General features: G+C 39.6%; 1 protein-coding gene across 1 annotated transcript; it reads left to right on the plus strand.

The window, feature by feature from the left end:
• Positions 1-627: 627 nt before the first annotated feature.
• LOC124088044 (zinc finger protein 260) lies at positions 628-19934 on the plus strand. The gene is made up of 7 exons (XM_046437360.2): positions 628-998; positions 10327-10467; positions 13857-13945; positions 14915-15041; positions 15618-15701; positions 16737-16795; positions 17381-19934. Exons 2-7 carry the CDS (start codon positions 10443-10445, stop codon positions 19238-19240), a joined length of 2244 nt encoding a protein of 747 aa, XP_046293316.1. The 5' UTR covers positions 628-998; positions 10327-10442; the 3' UTR covers positions 19241-19934.
• Positions 19935-20252: the final 318 nt, after the last annotated feature.

Here is a 20252-nt window from a genome sequence, read left to right on the forward strand (position 1 = left end):
TTTTTACTTTTTTATTTGATAGTTTCCTGTGCTTTTCGAAATTGTTTTAGTTTGATATAGCCTTACTTGTTTATTTTGTTGCTTGTGGTTTGGGTGTGAACTCCAAAAAATCATTGCCAAGGTAAGTGTCAGGAAGGTTTTCTTTTGTTTACTTCTAGGAGTTTTCTGGATTGCCTGGCCTGAGGTTTAATTATTTAATCCATTTGGGATGGATTTTCGTGTATGGTGTAAGATAACGGTCCAATTGCATTCTTTTGCATGTGTATGTTTAGTTTTCATAGAATCATTTATATGAGACTCTTTTTCCTGTTGTGTATTCTTGGTACTTTGTTGAAAATCACTTGACTGTATATACATGGGTTTATTTCTGTGCTTTCTATTCTGTTTTATTGTTCTGTGTGTCTGATTTTATGCCAGAACAACAGTTTGTTTTGGTACTACCTTGCCTTGTCAGGTTCATCAATATGAAGAATCAACTCTGGACTCTGTGGCTGTGGGCGGAGTCAGCATCCAGGCCTAGACCCGCCCCAGCCCCGCCCCCGAAGACCCTGCCCCCGGGCCTAGTAGTCACCTCACCTCCGCGCTTGGTTCTGCCTCCTGCCCCCGCTCTGAGTGGATCTCAGGCTCAGCCGCACTCTCGCGCGAGGAAGCTACCATTTCTCTGCCATTAGGGGTTCAGAGTGTCTGATGCCCGAACCCCGCAGTCAGTCTCCTCCGGCTGTAAGTCGCAGGCGGAAGTGACGTCATGGCTCGCTTCCGTCTTTTCCGGTGCTGACTTCTGGCAGCTGGGTTTCTTTTCACTTTAGTGGTCGTGGGGCTTCCTATGCCTTCAGGGCTGGGTGCGGGGCCGACCGGCGCTGGAAGGGGGCAGTGAAAGTACGCGTTTGACCCGGGACGCCGAGGAGCCTCTCGGGAGACACCTGGCTTGTCCCGCCCCCTCCCGGGCTACCGGGTCTGCGAGGCCGATCGGGCTGTCCAGAGCCACGTCGCGACTGCTGGTAAACGCGCTTCCCCGGGGTTTTTGCAGACACGGCGATTGCCTCTTCAGAAGCCCCCGAGACAGGCTCTGTGGATTATTCCCGGGGAGGAAAGAAGGTCCGGCAATTTGGGTCTTGGTGGCTGCGTCCCCGCGTCCCCACCTGGCGACCCGCGCGCCTGCGTGGAGTAAGCTGCGGGGGTGCTTGCCGGCGGCGTTGGCTTTGAGCGCCCTGTATCCATTTCTGACACGTTACAATTAGAGAGAAAGCCGCGTTGGTAGGTGTCCAGGGAGTGCGTGTTTTCGTCTGCAACCGTAAACGTGGGTAGATCGCGAGCCAGTCCACAAAACAAGCACACTCAGCCATTCTTCTCATTTGACTGCCGGGCTGTGCCTCCCGCAGAGCTTCGCGGTGGCCTGTGGAAGACAGGATGGAGACTTGATTGCACTTAATATTTCAGTTTATCATTTTTCTCTCCAGAAAAATGAACCTTTTTGACTGACCTATTTGAAAAGAAGTATTTGAAAATTGCAGGCATATTGAGCTCTACGTGCTTGGTAATGCGTCTCTTAGAAAATTTTTAAAAATGTTATTCATATATAGGCTGGGTAAAAAAGTAAAAGCATGGTTTTGGTTGTTTTTAGTTCTTATCTCTATTCGAGGTTCATATATTGTAATTGCTTTTTTATTCTCTTTGAAGCTAGAGTAGTGGCTATTGTTTTTGTGTCCTTTTAGGAATCACTCTTTCAGAAAGTCATACTTCTGATTGTATTCTCTTAGTATGTTTCAGTGTTTTTCATTTCTTGTTTTCCTTGTAGATTGAAGAATGCCTGAATGGCTGGCTAAGGCATAGTGACAAAAATTCAATGTAGAGCTGTTCTCAGGGAGCTTGTAAATTAGTGGAGGAGGCTAACATGTAACTAAGGGAATAATGGATTTTTACAAATTAACAAAGGTGGAGAACAGTGTTATTCTCTGATCCTCGTATGAGAGTGAAACTAAGAAAAGAATGATGATTAACCCTAGACCAAAACTACAAGATGCTAGAGTTAGCCATAACAGAATGGAGTAGAAGATGTGAAAGCTTTCTATGAATTGTTGGATTATGTTTTTTGCAGGAGAGAGGGACGTGCATCAAAGATTACTTCCAGGTTTGACACTACAGTTATTTTCTATGGAAAATAAAGCTGAGGAAAGAATTTACTCTTTAATATGTAAATGACAGGGAAACTAAGTTATACATATTCAGATGATATAAGGCAAGATAAAATAAAACATGAATGTGTGTGTGTGTTTGTGTTTGTGTTTTTTTTTTTTTCCTGTACTGGGGATTGAATCCAGGGCTTTACACATGCTAGGTAAGTGCTCTGCAACTGAGCTACAACCAATCTTTTAAAAAATTTTTATCCTGAGACAGGGTCTTGCTAAGTTGCCCACATTGACTTGTGATTCCCATGCCTCACCCTCTTGAGTTTTGGGGACAGGCATGTGCCACCACACTAGGCTCTTTTTGTTTTTCTTTTTAAAAAAATTTTTTAAAATTTCTTAGTTGTTGATAGTCCTTTATTTATTTTACATGGTGCTGAGAATCGAACCCAGTGCCTCACACATGCCAGGCAGGTGTGCTACCACTGAGCCACAGCCCCAGACCTGTTTGTTTTTCGTTTTGAAATAGAGTCTTGCTATCCTGTCCTTACTGGTCTGCAATTCCTGAGCTCAAGTGATCCTTTTGCTTCTGCCTCATCAGTAGCTGGGATGTGGGCATGTACCACTGGGCACTGTCAACATACTCTTATTATCTTAGTTTCTTTTAGTCAGGAGCCTATACATGGTTAAAGTAGAGTCTCTGCTCAGGATTTCAATTGATTGCAAACAAGTCATTGTTGGGGTTGCAGTCTCATATTGCTTAGCTAGGGAAGCTTACACAGGGAAAAACCTATTTGTAGACTCACTCACTTACAGCTGTAGATTTTGTTGCTTACTGTCTGCTGGAGTCTGTCCTTAGTTCTTAGAAGCTACTTATAGTTTTGCCACATTGCCACTTCATAAGCTAGTTAGAGGAGTATCAGAATCTTAGTGACATAACCTGCACTTTCATTTTAGGGATTATAAAGTAATCATTTGGTAAAGTATTTGTAAAGTTTAGATGTTGTGTATGGGGGCTGGGGATGTGGCTCAAGCTGTAGCACGCTCGCCTGGCATGCGTGCGGCCCGGGTTGGATCCTCAGCACCACATACAAAACAAAGATGTTGTATCCGCCGATAACTAAAAAATAAATATTAAAATTCTCTCTCTCTCTCTCTCTCTCTCTCTCTCTCTCTCTCTCTCTCTCCCCCTCTCTCTCTCCCTCTCTCTTGAAAAAATAAAATGAACATCAGGGTCAGTGACCCTCAAAAAAAAATAGATGTTGTGTATAACAACATCTAAAGAGAGATTGTGGTTGGTGAGTCAAACCATGAGATGACGGGAGAAAGTGGGAGGAGTGTAATAGGAAAATGCAACATGTGAATAGGTGGTCCTTTCCTGGGCTGTGAGTTTGGTGATATGTGGGAAGGAAAACAGTAATCTTCATTAATTTTAGTAATACAGATTTTCCTAGAGCTGTATGGAGATATACATTTGAGCAGAGAAAAAATAAATTTTGAACTGAGAACAATTGGTGTACCAGGAGCATGGCACAAGCAGACAGTGAGTTCAGGAGGAAAAGCAAAATTATTCTATGTTCATTTTGTGTTTCAGGTGACAGTCTGTGGGCATTGTTTTGTGGAGGTTTAAGTGTAATGGGAGAAGCCATCTCCAACAGCAAGTTCCTGAGTTGGGGCTATGTTTTCTGGGGTGATGTCATTTTTAGCAGTGATACATTGGGCTGAGGTGAAGTCATCAGGGGTGTGGGATTAGGGTATCCTTTTTAAGTAGGTACCCAATGGAGTTAATGTGACCCTCTGGTTGTAAACCAGTAAAGCACCCAAGCCAGTGGTAATAATACCAACGGTTAACAGAATGTTGTTTAGCTATACTTGAGAGAATTTTTTGATTGTGTTATTTTTTTTTTCTGCTGGAAGTTTAGATCCTGCTATCATATTTCTAACTCTGAAGAGAAAATGGATGTCCTGGCAAAGCCTTGTTTTATGGCCTAAATGTATGTGGAAATGTGAGATTTTGATTTACATTTGGGTATCTATCAGTTAAGAAATTCCCAGAGGGGTTTTTGTTTTTCCTTGAATGGGACAATTTTTAGGTAATGGCCCAGTAGTTTATAATAAATGTAAGAGATGGGGGCATTTGTTGATCAGGGCTTCCAATGCTAAGATGAATACCCCATGTTTGGCTACTTAGGTTGTTTCTTGAGTCCTTTCTAGTGGATGGAAAGCAGCAACTCTCCACTAAACTTCATCATGTATGATAGTCAGCAGTGCCCTAGTCTAAGGACTCCAATTATTCTTCAGTTAATTCCAAGGGACTTTTTAGGTAGTCATGGAGGGCACTTTGGTAAGAGGCTGATAACAGGAGAAGCCACTGTCTCTTGCAGGTGGAGTATACCAGAGGTCCCATGTTCTGCTCCTTGCTGTCTTAAGGAGGCCTTAGTACTTATGCAAAGCTTGTGGAGTGGTGTTTCCATGACCCAAAGCATAATGGGTAGCTGGGTATGGGAGGTGATAGGCTCAGGGTTTGTGAGATCCTTTATTTCCAAGAGAAACTGGTAGGTGGCCAGTCATACCTATAATGCAAATAGCAGGAGGGCAAGAGGGGCAGTTCCTTACGTTAGATGCCATGGGCAACCAATGGCCACCACAAGTGGTCTAGAGACTCGAGGAGCATTAAAAAAGATTCCCAGAACCTCTATCTCAAGCTGAGTTTTTGTTTACTCTCTCTCTTTTTTTTTTTTTTTTTTTTTTTTAAATTTGAAGGTGCTAATAGGAGTGCCTGTTGATTTTAGTTTGGACAAAAAGTTTGTGAAATTTTACAAAATGTGGACTATTTTGCCAGAACTCAAAAAAGAGTACTAGAAGATATTGCAGTTATTTGTCCTTCATGAGTGTGCCGGTAGAATCTCCTCAGGGAAAGATGTTATCATTATCATACCTATGTTCCTGCAGAAGATGTATGTCCTCTTTGTTTTCAAAGATATTGTAGGGATGCCAGATCTATTGGATGAGGAAAAGGTGTATTGCATGTCTTTGGAGGTGGGGGCAAGCTGCAGCCCAGAGGCTGTTGAAATAGGCACTGAACAGAACATATTAACCAGATTTATAAGAGGCCAATATTTACTGGGTGTTGAATGGATAGAATCAGAAATTTTAGATGGGGTCCCACCTTAGAGTTGTAGCAACCCATCATGAGGTGACCTTTATTTTCAAATTTAAAAATAGGCAAGGTTGAGCTGACAGATGGAACAGCAGTAGAGATAATCTCCTCTTTATGAACTGGGATTTATGTAAGTTTAAATCCTTGAGGTCCTATTTTAATTTACATTGGGTCATTGTTAATAAACTGTTTTTAATTAGGGATCCCTGGGCCTTATTTTGTGAAACCAGTTTGTGCTAAAGTCTTAATTTAATTATTTCTTATGTTTTAGTATGTTTATTACAATGTTTAGCTATCTAGAGGTACAAGCCATTTTTTATTTTTATTTTTTTTTGGTACTAGGGATTGAACCCAGGAGTACTTAACCACTGAGCCACATCTTCAGACCTTTTTACTTTTAATTTTTTTTTTTAAAGAGAGAGTGAGAGACAGAGAGAGAGAGAGAGAATTTTTTAACATTTATTTTTTAGTTTTTTGGCGGGCACAACATCTTTGTTTGTATGTGGTGCTGAGGATCGAACCCGGGTCGCACGCATGCCAGGCGAACGCGCTACCGCTTGAGCCACATCCCCAGCGCCATACTTTTAATTTTTTTGATACTGGGTGTTGAACCCAGGCGTGCTTAACCACTGAGAAACATCCCAGCCCTTTTTGTATTTTATTTTGAGACAGGATCTCAGTAAGTTTCTTAGGGCCTCACTAAATTGCTGAGGCTGGCTTGGAACTTGAAATCCTCCTGCCTCAGCCTCCTGAATTGCTAGGAGTACAGGTGTGTGCCACCATACCTGGCTTATTAGTATTTTTACTGACACTTAAAACTATGTTTAGACAGACATATAATTTATTTGTGTTGGGAACATTCAGATTCCTGTTAATCACTTTGAACTATTCAGTTACTTGTTGTCTACCACAGTTATCCTACTGTGCTATAGAACATCAGAAGTTATTCTTCCTGTCCATCCATGTCTCTGTGCCAATCCATTTTGAAAGATTTTGTGCGTGAGTATAAGAAAAGGAGCAGGATGTGAGGAGAGGTTGCCCAGAGGCTTTGGCCCCCAACCCTGCTCCCTTTTTCCTTTATCAGCCAGAGACAGAAACTAAATACCTAGGCATCAGGTGGCTAAAAGCCTAGAACAAAATGAAAAAGGTGAGGGAAAAGACTGTCATCTCAGATGACTCCCAGCTGAATGGGAATAAAAAACAAGTATAGTGCAAATGCCAGTTGAACAAGATAAAAGTGGCCATAGATTAATTAGTAATTTTATTTTTAATTTCTTTTTTTCTTTTTTGTGGTGCTGGGAGTTGAACCAAGGGCTTTGTGCATTCTAGGCAAGCACTTTTCCTCTGAGCCACATCTCCAGCCCTAATTAATAATTTTAATATCAAATCCCTAGGTGCCAGGGGAGAAAATACAAGTTAGTTGAATAGATATGAAAATATTTTATTATAAATAGCATGAATGGGGGGGGGAATTGTGGCTCAGTGGCAGAGTGCTTACCTCATACGTGTGAGGCACTGGGTTCTTTTTTTGGTACTAGGGATTGAACCCAGGGGTTTGCTGTTCCATTGGTCTCTTGTGTCAGCTTTTATGTCAGTAAAAGGTGATTATCTCCACTACTTCTCCATATGGCAGCACCACATAAAATGAATAAATAAAAAAAATAAAGGTATTGTGTCCATCTACAACTAAAAACAAATTAAAAAAAATAAATAGCATGAAGTAATTATATGACAGATTATACATATGAAAGAAAAATAAAAGAAGTTCCATAATTTGATCTTGTTGAAAATTAAAAATTTATATATTAAACTTTTATGTAACAAAATATATTAAAAAAAATTATTAGGGAGGTTAAGGTAGGAGGATCTCTTGAGTCTAGGAATTCATGGCCAGTCTGGACAACAGAGCAAGACCCTGTCTCAAGGGGGGAAAAAAAAGAGATTAAAAAGGGTGTTAGTTGGGATTTGGGCCTGCACAATGTAGGTTTTATTTTATCTTTAAAGTGTGCTAACATGATCAATTGACAAAATTTCATGAATACATTAATAATGGGGACTCAATTATATCTATACCTGAGGATCCCACTAAATTTAAATATTGTTCTCCTTACATTCCTAAAGTTACTCAATATGAGAAAATTGGTATGCTTCTCTTTTAACTGTAGGCTTGACTGGATTTCAGAGTCACATACCCACTGCCCTAAAATACTCCACCTATATCCTCTGATAGAATAAATAGTAATTTAAAACTAAAGTCAGTTTTTGTCATTTACACATTGGTTTCATTTGTGGGCCCTAATTAAAGTAGTTAATATGGCCTCAAATTAAAGCCCTCCAGGATTAAACCTGGTTATATAAAACATAATAAATAAAAGGTGATTATCTCCACTACTTCTCCATATGGCAGGCCATTATTGCCCATTGTTAAATCTGAAAATAAATAAATGGTGCCTCATAATGGATGATTGCAATCTTGAAATAACATGGTTTCATCTAGGAAGGCCCCATAATTAATACTTGGTAGTAGTATTATTAACATTACTGATTGTATTTAATCAAAAACTAGTAATATTTTTTCTCTTATTACAAATTCTGTGTTTTTTTTTTCCGTTACTTATTTCAGCAGCCTTTCAGCCTCAGTGGGCCTCACCCTCCAAAGGGACACATTTCCTGTTTTACACATGACCTTTGGGGTAACTTAACAATGTTGTAATCACATATTATCTTTGCAGACAACACTGACTGTATACACCTTTCTCTAGGACTTACAGGTATGACATTACATTAATAATATTCTCCATGGATATTCATTTAATATACTTCTTGATGACACATGAATTCAGCATCTTTTTGTCCTTTTTTGGGTTCTAATGGGAGGATATTCCTCATTTACAAATTTTATATACAAATGAAAATCACCAGGCATTTTTATTAATGCTCTGAGAAACCCCTTTACTCTAGAGGTTTCTACAACCTCATTTAGTTTCTCTTGGAGTTCTCTGGAATACTTATGATGCCCACTAGTTGCCCAACACTGTAAGAAATTGGCCCTTATCAGATCGATAGTTTGCAAATCAACTGACCATAAATGTATGGATTTATTTCTGAGTTTGCTGTTCTGTTCCATTGGTCTCTTGTGTCAGCTTTTATGTCAGTACATGCAGTTTTGCTTGAGATTTCCAGCTGTGTTCTTGCTCAGAGTTCTTTGGCTCTGGTGAGTCTTTTCTGGTTTTATGTGGATTTTAGGATTTAAAAAATATTTCTGGGGGAAATGCCATTGGAATTTTGGAAAGGTTGTCATTAAATCTGTAGATCACTTTGGGTAATTTTTTTTTACACCTGCCCAAGCCCAAAGAATAGACTAAAAGATATAAGGAACAGTAAAAAATGAGGCTTTACTTTAATAGTAATCTTGCAAGATCAGGTGCCTAGTGGTCAGGGACCCCCACATTGGGTATAACTAGTGATTTATCCCCTAGAGTGCAAGATCCCTCCACTGGTTCCTCATTGGCGGAGTACTATAGAAGGCACAGTAATTTCGAATATCACCGAGGTTTTGCTGTCTCCTATTGGGTTTTTTAAAGAAATATACCTTTAGTTTTCCCCATCTCCCTTTGTTCTCTTGTGATGGGAAAGCCCCCTTGGATTGAGTGCACCCAGTTTCTCTCTGTTGGTCAGGTGGTGGGGCCTTCCTTCTCACCTGCGGTTTGTCAAGGGGCTGTGAATTTTTACCCTCTGTGTTAACTGCCTTGTGATTTTCCATTCTGATCTCCTCTCCAGCCACCTTTCTTACATCCCAAATAATTTTACATTTAAGGCTAAATACCTGTATTCTGAAAATGGACCATTGGGATTTTCTATTTTTCACAAATCCAAGGCCTTGGGCATGCTAGGAAAACCTTTCTACCACTGATCTAAACCCTAGCCCAATAAGGACATTTTAATAATTCTGATCTATGAATATGATTGTCATTTTTTTTCTTTTTTTTTTTTGGGTGATACTGGGGATTGAACCTGTTGCCTCACACGCTAAGTCAGGCACTCTATTCCAGAGCTGCATCGCATTTGGTTGTCCTTTTCCATTTTTTGGGTTGTTTTCAATTCTTTCATCAATATTTTATAATTTTCAGAGTACATATTTTTGATCTTCATGAATAGATTTTTTTCTTCAATATTTCTTTTGTAGTTGCTGTAAATGGGATTGTTTTCAATTTTTTTAAAATTTTTATTTTGAGGTGATTTCAAACCCATAGTCTTGTGCATACTTGGCAGGAACTCTGCCACTGAGCTACATCCCTAGCCCCCAACCAGGTTTTTTTTTTTTTTAATTTTTGGTACCGGATTGAACCCAGGGCTGCTTAACTACCGAGCCACATCTCTAGCCCTTTTTGTATTTTATTTAGGACAGTGTCTCAATAAGTTGCTTAGGGCCTCACTAAGTCGCTGAGGCTGGCTTTGAACTCATGATCCTCCTGCCTCAGCTTCCTGAGCTGCTGGGATTATAGGCATATGCCACTGTGCCTGGCTGTCTCCAGAATTTAAAAAAAGTATTTTTGATCTGAAGTTTGTTAATCAAACTTCAGATATAGTCTACGGCCATACCACGCTGAATGTGCCCAATCTTATCTGAATCTACTATGTGGAACCTGTGGATAGAGAGGGCTAACTGCATTTTGATGAGGATATTTGCATTTATGTTCATCATGCATATTGATCTATTTTGTTTTTTTGTTTTGTTTTATTTTTGAGTACCAGGGATTGAACTTGGGGGCATTCAACCACTAAGCCACATCCCCAGCCCTATTTTGAATTTTATTTAGAGACAGGTCTTACTGAGTTGCTTAGTGCCTCACTTTTTGCTGAGGCTGGCTTTGAACTTGTTATCCTCCTGCCTCAGCCTCCTGAGCTGCTGGGATTACAGGCATGCACCACTGCACCCAGCATCATACGTATTGATCTGTAATTTTCTTGTGTCATATTGTCCTTGCTTGATGTTTGATGAATAATAAGTAATGCTTATTGATAAATGGTTGATATCTACAGGAACACATATAACCTTCTATACAGAGGAACAGAGATTGCCACCATCCCCTTAAATGCGTAAGCTACCTTGATGTGTCCTTGGAATCACAGGCCTATTTCACCATCAGCTCTACGGGATGGAAGCCATTGATTTGTCCTGTGGTAAGTTCTGCTGATGTTATTTTTCAGAGTCTCTACTTTAGGTGCCCCCTGTATAGTATATTTCTAGTTCTCTGGGCTTGATGCTGCTGCTTGTTCATTTCAGGGATACTAAAGTCAGCAGAGAGGGCTCTTTTGTAAGTCAGCCCCCAGGTATGTTTGCTTTAGTTATAGGTGCTACATGATTTCATTATGAGTTCTATCACCATAGGCAGTTAAAGAGGTGTATTTCTCAGGGTTTACAGTTCTTCATCTGTAAAATGAGACCATTAAACTTTTTCTGATGGGTGGCATGGCTCAATATCTCTTTTTCTGGCTCTAGTTGTGACACATTGCTCTGGCATTGTAGCATTTATTTATTTTTATGTGGTGATGAGGATCATTGCCTCACATGTGCTAGACAAGCACTCTACTACTGAGCCACAACTCTAGCCCCCCTTTTTTTTGTACCAGGGATTGAACCCAGGGTGCTTAGCCACTGAGCCATACCCCCAACCTGTTTTATTTTTTTATTTTGAGACAAGGTCTCACTAAGTTGCTCAAAAGCCTTGCTAAATTGCTCAGGGCCTCTCTAAGTTGCTGAGGCTGGCTTTGAACTTGCGGTTCTCCTGCATCAGACTCTTGAGTTGCTGGGATTGATAGCTGTACTCCATTGCACATTTTTACACAAATGCCTATAGGGATTTATTTATGACCATCAAAACTGGGAGTAATCTAAATGGGGCATTATCCATGTGCCTGGAGAATGAATAAACTGGTATTTCCATACAATGGAATCCTACTCAGCAGTAAAAAGGAATGGACAGCTAACATCTGCAGCCACATAGACAAATCTCAAATGCTTCTACTAAATACAAAAATGACAAACTCATGCTACATACCTTATTATTCCAATTACGCAACATTCTGGATCAGGTGAGTCAACACACTGGTTTGTGAGCCAAATCTAGTTCCATTTTTATACAGAATGTAAGCTAAGTATTTACATTTTTAACTAATTAAAGAAAAATAAAAATTTTAAAGGGGCTGGGATTATGACTCAGCGGTAGAGCGCTCACCTTGCATGTGCAAGGCCCTGGATTCGATCCTCAGCACCAAATAAATAAATAAATAAATAATAAATAAAGATATTGTGTCCATCTACAACTAAGAAAAAAATTATAGAAAATTCAGAGTCCAAAATATTGAAATACATCCATGTTCATTCTTTTACATTTTATATATTATCTTTGGCTGCTTTCCTACTATAGTGGCAGAGCTGAGTAGTTGCTACAGAGATTATATAGACCAGAAAGCTTAAAATATTTATATGGCATTACCAGAAAGTTTGCTGGCTGATGCTACTGCGACAAAGAACAGCTCAGGGTTGCCAGGGTAAAGTGATGGGGTTGACCAGGAGGGCTTTGTTCAGAGGGTGACAAAAGCATTGTATCTTATCTGTGATAGTTACATGAGTACATTAGTTAAAAACTCAAAGCTTGACAAAAGTGGATTTTTAAATACTTTTAAAATAATTTTTAAAAAACAAGAGGAACAGAAAATGTCAGTGGTTGTCAGAGGGTAGGGGATAGGCAGCACAGGGTAATCTTTTGGGTGATGTGGCTGGCACAGTGATAGGTATCTGTAATTCCAGCTATTAGGGAGGCTGAATTTGAGACTAGCCTGGGCAACATGAGATCCTGTCTTAAACAAAACACAGCAAAATGAAAATTCCCCCAAATTATACATTTGTCAAAATTCATAGACTTGAAACTAAAAAGGGTGATTTTACTGGATGTAAATGCAGAAGAAGCATTTCTGTGTTTCATTTGATAATCTGGGAGCTTCTCTGGGAATATAAGTGGGCTTTTGGTTTTTGGTACTGGGGAACCTATCCTGGTGCTGCTAAGTATACACTCACTGCTGAGCAAAACCCCCAGAAAGAAATGCTTGCTTTTAACTTTCACAAAACTCTCAGGTAATAAGCAAAGGATTAGAACAAAAGGATCCTAAAACTAGTTCCACAAAGCATGTTACTATAAAAATATGTACAGATCTTTAATAGAAAAGTATATTTCTTTTTTTATTTTATTATTTTTGAAAATTTTTTTTAGATGTTGATGAACCTTTCTTTTGTTCATTTATTTATATATTTGGTGCCAGGAATTGAACCCAGTGCCTCACACATGCTAGGCAAGTGCTCTACCACTGAGCCATAACCTCAGCCCAAGAAAAATATATTTCTTTACAATAAAAAAATAAAATTTGAATAGTCAAAATTTAAAAAAAATACATAAACAGAGGTGAGAGGCAATGTATGACTTAGGAACTACATATTTAGCTAAAACTAAATCCAGTTCTTTATAAGAACTAATTTCAGAATATAAATCATATATAAATCCACAGCTTATCCAGAAACTCTTCAGAATCTGTCTGCAAGTTCAAGGGGAAGTACAGTGGTGTCAGCTGCAGGGTGGCCTGTCACTGCAGTTGCACTATTTTCCCTTCAGCTTTTCATGGCATAGATGCAGGAGATGCTCAGTCTTAGCCATGAAGGAATATGCTGTACTGGAAGTTTCTGGAAAAGCAGACCAAAGCCACATGGTGATGTGCTTGCTTCAAAGGAACAGGGCTCACCCAGGAGGGTCCTCGCCAGGTGATTTCTAGATTTCACTTCCATCATCATCGTCCTCATGCTCTTCCTTTTTAAACATTTTCAGGTACTTACTAGCTAAAATCTTCTTTGGTAATATATCTGCAAGAAACTGAAAAGTTTTTGACTCTTCTGCAGTATTTGCTAAATTGCTGTTAAGTCAGTGTTCTTTCTTTTCCACGACTATATTGGTAGGATAGGTGGCTAGGTACTGAACAGAGACCTCCTTTAACCATGCACTGAACTAGTAGGGCTGGAAACCATCTAGAGAAAGTTGAAGCAATTAACTGTGTGACTTAAACACCATCCAGCCTCGGCACAGGAAGGCTGTGGTCCTCACTCATCCACACAAGTTGCTCCAGGACCAGCAGGGGCTGGGCGAGCCACACACATCCTGGCTCCCAGCCATTCTGCCTACATGTGGGCAAGGCGAGCCCTGGGGGCTGTGGTGGCTACCTCAGCCCCTTTGCCACCAAGCAGTGGGCAGCAGAAAAATGGACTGAAGTTTTTTGGCCTGGTCAGGGAACAGTGGACATCCTCTCCAGTCTGCACGTTTGACTGTGGGACCCTGTGTACTGGGGTCAGCAGGAACGGCGCAGTGCCTGTGAACATGGGTTGTGGCGGGGCTAGCGTGTTTTCCTGAGTGGGCTGGCTTATGTGGGAATTTTGAACTAGAATGGAATGACCTTTAGGCATGTGAGTGTGGGAATAATGGTCACTTCTGGATTTTTTATGCCTTTTTTCCCCCTCTTCCTACTAGGCTTATTTTCTAGGGGCCCCATCTGCCTTCATGAAGAAAAGACAGAGGCAGAAAGGATGGTGGTTGATGGCCTGACAAATTGTTACCAGGTAGGAAGAAGGTATTATCCTCCCAAATGGCATACTTCCTAGCTCCAGGTAGATATTTTCATCTAGGTGTTCTTGTCTGCAGGGATTCTTAAAGCATATAAAGTCTCCCTGAAGGACTGAGTCCAAGTTGAATTTCTCCTGAGAATGCAGCCTCTTATATTGGGGAACAATTATCCTGAAAATCGTCCTGGGATTTCTTTTTTTTTAAAAATATTTTATTGTTATTTTTTTAGTTGTAGATAGACACAATATCTTTATTTTATTTTTATGTGGTGCTGAGGATCGAACCCAGGGACTTGCACATGCTAGGCGAGTGCGCTACCACTGAGCCACAACCCCAGCCCGTCCCAGCATTTCTTTGCACCAACTGCATGTCTCACATTTTGCTGAGGGTTGTGATAGATGATAGGAAGGTGAATGTTTCATTTTATGAAAGACTTTATTTATTTATCATTTATTGAATGTATAAAATGTGATATATGTGTGAATATATATATATATATTTTTAAATTTAATTTAATTTTTTATTTTTGGGTTCTGGGGATTGAACCCAGGGACACTCAACCACTGAACCACATCTCCAGCCCTTTTTGTATTTTATTTAGAGACAGGGGCAATCCTCTTTGAATTGGCAATCCTCTTGCCTCAGCTTTCCAAGCTGCTGGGATTACAGTATGCTATGGCACCCGGCCAGGAGTATATTTTAATAGAGGAAAGTAAGATGAGAAAGAGCTCCTGGTCTGGTTGTGGTGAGATACATTCATGTTTTCAGTGTGCCATTCAAGCCATATGAGTGGAGAAGATGAATAGTGGGTGAGTGTGCAAACAAAGAGTCTCTAGAACCATGAAACTCTGAGGTAGATATTGGGAGAACTTCCAACTCTGTTTAGGCATTGGGTTATCCATTCTCATTCTCAGTGAACTTTATGGAGATGTTTCTTGGCTCAAACTGGAATGTGTGTGTTATAGGAGTCTGTGACCTTTGAGGATGTGGTTTTAGACTTCACCCAGGAGGAATGGGCTTTACTGGACCAAACTCAGAGAAACCTGTACAGAGAGGTGATGCTGGAGAACTACCAGAACCTGGTGGCTGTAGGTAAGACTGCCATCATTACTGCATCTCATAAAACAGAAGTATAATGTGTTTTTACTGTTTTGCAATATCAGTGATGTCAACTGTGAGGAAAATAACTGGCATAGTCCCAGTCCCAATATGTTGTTATCTACTGTGGTGGTTTTTAAGATGTGGTCCTAGGATCAATAGTTTCATTATTATTCTCTCATAAAAGTGCATCTTCAGCCTCCATCTTTGGTGTACTGAATCAGAAACTCTTCAGTTGGGACTCTGTCATCTGTGTTTTAACAGTTCCTCCATAGAATCTGATACACTGTAAGGTTTTAAGAATAACTTGTGTAGATTTTCCCCATGTTTACAAAATCTTTTTGTTTCACTTTATTTCCTATTTGATTAACATTTAGTGCTTCGTAAATGTCTACCTAATCATCAGTCTGGGTTTCAGGGATCAGATATTAAGAGGGGGTATTTGCATATGAAGTCTTTTTTCAGTAATCATTTCACTTCTGTCTTTAGAACCATAGATCCTAAATCATGGGAAAGTTTATGATCTTTTGAATGAGCCACTTCCATTAATGCATCTTTCCTCATGTACAGGATGTCAGCTCATCAACCCCAGCCTGATTTCTTGTTTGGAGGCAGAAGAAGAGTTGAGGACAGTGGAGAGAGGTGTCATCCAAGGTAAGTATTTGTGAAAAATAGTTCTGGTCAATGGGAAGTTCATTATGTTTGCAGTATTAAAGGAATTTTCTTTTTTATGATGCCAGGGGTGGAATATAGGGTCTTGAACATGTTAAGCAAAAGCTCTACCACTGGGGACACTTTATTTTTTGCAGTACTGGGGTTGGAACCCAGGGGAGCTCGACTATTGAGCTACATCCCCAGGCCTTTTTAAAAAAAATATTTATTATTATTATTTTTCCAGTTTTAGGTGGACACAATATCTTCATTTTATTTTTATGTGGTACTGAGGATCGAACCCAGTGCTTCATGAATGCTAAGGCGAGCACTCTACCACTGAGCCCAAACCCTAGCACCCCCAGCCCTTTTTATTCTTTATTGTGAGACAGGGTCTTTGCTGAGTTGCTCAAACTGCCTCAAACTTTCAATCCTCCTGACTCAGCTTTCAGAGTTGCTGGGATTATAGGCCTGTACCACTGCCTAACCAGAGGAAACTAAAAAATACCCTTTGAGTGAGAAGGCCGAGGCTATTGGACTTGGAAGCTTTGGGATATCTTCACATTCTAGTACTCCATTACTTCCCGTTTATTCCAGACATTCTTACAGTCTCAGCCAGTGACTTGCTCTTTCTTCTTTGAGTTTATGTTTTTCACGTATGGTTTTTGTTCATACCTTTCTTAGTTTCCTTTCCTAATAATACTGTTTCTGTTTAACAGGACATTTAATTTTCAGAATAAGTTATTAATTTCTAAATTTTGACCCATGTCCTTGTGACTGTCAAATTTTATTTTATTTTAGTTATTGTCATTATTTTGTTACTGGGAGTTGAACCCAGGGCCTCATACATGCTAATACCAAGCTGCTTCCCTTGCCCCTTGAATTTTAGATATAGCCAAACTACTTGAATATATTCTGGCTTTGTTTTTTAGCATATTAATATGAAAACAGGTACAAATGAGATGTATCATTTTTAACTTTTCCACCTGACTATTTTATCGTGGAAACACTTTTATATGTTTTTCTGTTTTACTTCAGAATGGGCAGCACTTCGACAGGATGTGTTTTGGTTAAAAATGACAAGTGGGATACAACTGGTAAGATTCACAATGGATATTTCTCTTTTATTTCTTAATTGTAGATGGACAATACTTTTATTTTATTTATTTATTTTTATGTGTTGCTGAGGATGGAACCCAGTACCTTACATGTGAGGCAAGTGGTCTACTACTGAGCTGCAACCTCTGCCCTGAATATTTCTTATTTTCCACGTTTAGAGAGGAATGGGCATTACATGATGGAAATTAGTGCCAGGAGAGATATTTGGGAGAAATAACCTTTACCCATAGGGAGCAGGTTTCTAAAGAGATGCCCAGAACCTTAAAACTTCAGAGTTTCCTCATGGATATATTACCACCCACAGAACTGGACATTGAATGTGTAAAATAATCTTAAGAAAACCTACAGAGATTCTTTCACAGAGCAGATGGCATGGGGTTTTTGCAGTAGGGTTCCTTTACTCATAGGCAGTGAAACTCAGAGGGCAATAACTATGTACATATTTTTTGAAAATAACAAAAATCATAATCATCATAATGTTTTTGTCTTGACATGGGTGGAATCTACAAATAAGTTTGAAAATTTTCTTATTCACCATTCATTTTTTATTTTTGAATCAATAGGCAAGTTGCCACAATGGAGAGGAGCTGTATGACTTTAAGCCACATGGAGAAATCTTCAAAGGACACTCACACTTTCTGACAAACATGGGTACTCAAAACAGAGGGAACACTTGGGATTATGATCAGTTTGGAAATGACTTTCCTACTCTGCACAAGGAAACTTCTGCAGAGAAACTCGCTGTGTTCAGTCAATATAGAAAAGATCGCAGTGTGACTCCTAGTGGCGCTTATCAGGCAACTTGTATGCAAGCCAGAGCATTTGAATGCAGTGACTTTGGGCAAGCTTTTGTTAGTCAGTCTCACCTTCCGTCACAGGGTAGCATGCACAGTGAGGACAAACTGTTCCAGTGGGAGCAGTGTGGTGATGCCTTTAGCCACTCCAGGAGCCGAGGTACACATGTGCAAACATACACTGGGAAAAAAGCCTATGAGTGTAAGGAATGCGGGAAAAGTTTTAAATATTCTGCCAATCTTAACATTCATATGCGAACCCATACAGGAGAGAAACCTTATCAATGTAAGGAATGTGGGAAAGCCTTTTCTAGGTGTTATCCACTAACTCAGCATTTAAAAACCCACACTGAAGAAAAGCCCTTTGAATGTAAGGTTTGTGGGAAATGCTTTAGAAATTCTTCATGCCTTAATGATCACTTTCGAGTTCACACTGGAATAAAACCCTACAAATGTAAGGACTGTGGCAAAGCTTTCACAGGGCGCTCTGGCCTTAGTAAACACTTACCGACTCACACTGGAGAGAAACCATATGAGTGTAAGGAATGTGAGAAAGCCTTCACTTCATCCTCAGGCCTTATCAAACACATGAAAAGTCACACAGGAGAGAGACCCTTTGAATGTGACCATTGCGGGAAAGCTTTTGCTTCTTCTTCATCCCTAATTACACATTTGAGAACACACACTGGAGAAAAGCCCTTTGAATGTAAGGTATGTGGGAAAGCATTTACGTGTTCTTCTTATCTTCGCATTCATATGCGAACTCACACTGGAGAAAAACCCTATGTATGTAAGGAATGTGGCAGAGCCTTCACTGAGCGCACAAGCCTCACTAAACATTTACGAACACACACTGGAGAGAACCCCTTTGAGTGTGACATGTGTGGGAAAGCGTTTGCATGTTCCTCCTATCTTCACAATCATGTGCGAACTCACACAGGAGAGAAACCTTATGTATGTAAGGAATGTGGGAAAGCCTTCACTGTTTCCTCACACCTAAGTAAACATGTAAGAATTCACACAGGAGAGAAACCCCATAAATGTGAGGCATGTGGGAAAGCCTTCACTGTGCGCTCAGGTCTCACTAAACACGTACGAACTCACACTGGGGAGAAGCCCTATGATTGTAAGGAATGTGGGAAAGCCTTCACTACATCCTCAGGCCTCATTGAACATATAAGAAGCCACACAGGAGAGAAACCCTACGAATGTGACCAATGTGGGAAAGCCTTTGCTTCCTCCTCATATCTTATTGCACATTTAAGAATCCATACTGGAGAGAAGCCCTTTGAATGTAATATGTGTGGGAAAGCATTTACGTGTTCCTCCTACCTTCACATTCACATGCGAACTCACACTGGAGAGAAACCCTATGAATGCAAAGAATGTGGGAAAGCCTTTACTGTTTACTCACACCTAAGTAAGCATGTGAGAATTCACAATGGAGCAAAACCCTATAAATGTAAGGATTATGGGATGGCCTTTAGTAGTTCTTCTCATCTTACTGAGCATATGGAAACACTGGCGAGAAACCCTTTGGATGTGAGGAACGAGGAAACTGCTTTAGGAAGCCCTCTTGCCTTAGTAATACGTTCAGATTCACAGTGGCAAGAAACCTTATCAATGTAAGCCATGTATAAAGTATTCATCTGTCACAGTTCATATCAAAGTCCTGGAAGAACTCACATTCCAAGCTGCCCCATGATCTTAAGAAGTGTGGGGAAGTCATCAGAAGCTGCTCACAATCCAACATGTAAGAACTCATCTTGAAGCTGTACCATGTCAGAAACATAGAAAGCTGTCAACTATTTTTTGGGATCTCACTGTGGAGAGAAACCTTATAGATATAAGATATGGAAAAGTTGTAGTTCTGCTAAGTGTTCTGATGGTCACCTACGATACCCAATGGAGAAAGAATTCATGAAAGTAAAAAGTATTTGCAAGTCATTTTTTATATTACATTATTCTTCAATTTTTAATAAACGTGATATTCACACTTAAGAGAAGTTGTTCATCTATGGGATATGAGAATTGCTTCCCTGGATCCTGAAATGCTGTTGGAGATGTGGTTTTCTTTGTGGCGGTATAGATTTCTTTTGAACATTTGGCAGTTTCAGTATTTCAAATATTTTGAATATTTATGTACTCTTATGACTTTTCAGTTTTAAATGTTTAATTACTGCTCTTTTACTTTTTCTCCAAATATTACTGAGATATGACTGATAACTAAAATTGTATATATTTAGGGTATAGAATCTGATGTCCAAAATATGTTTGTGAAACGATTACTACAATCAAGCTAATTAAAATGTCCCTTATGCGATATGGTGACCTTTTATTTTTGGTGTTGTGTAACACTTCCTACTGTCTTAGCACATTCAGTTTTACAGCACATTTTTTTATTAATTATATTCACCATGCTGCATATAAGGTCTCAAGAACTTACTCGTAACTGAGAGTTTTTACCATCTCATTTATCCCTTCCCCTAGCTGCTGGTTACCACAATTGTATTTTTCTTTCTGTGGGTTTTAGGTTCCTTTTTTGTTTTGTTTTTATTTTTTTTGTTCTTTTTATATATACATGACAGTAGAACGTATTTTGACATACATACATGGAGTATAACTTATTCTAATTAGAATT

This window comes from Marmota monax, unplaced genomic scaffold, assembly GCF_021218885.2.
Source record: "Marmota monax isolate L192 unplaced genomic scaffold, Marmota_monax_Labrador192_F-V1.1 WCK01_AAM20220418_F8-fsc00021, whole genome shotgun sequence".
In the NCBI taxonomy this organism is placed as follows: Eukaryota; Metazoa; Chordata; class Mammalia; order Rodentia; family Sciuridae; genus Marmota; species Marmota monax.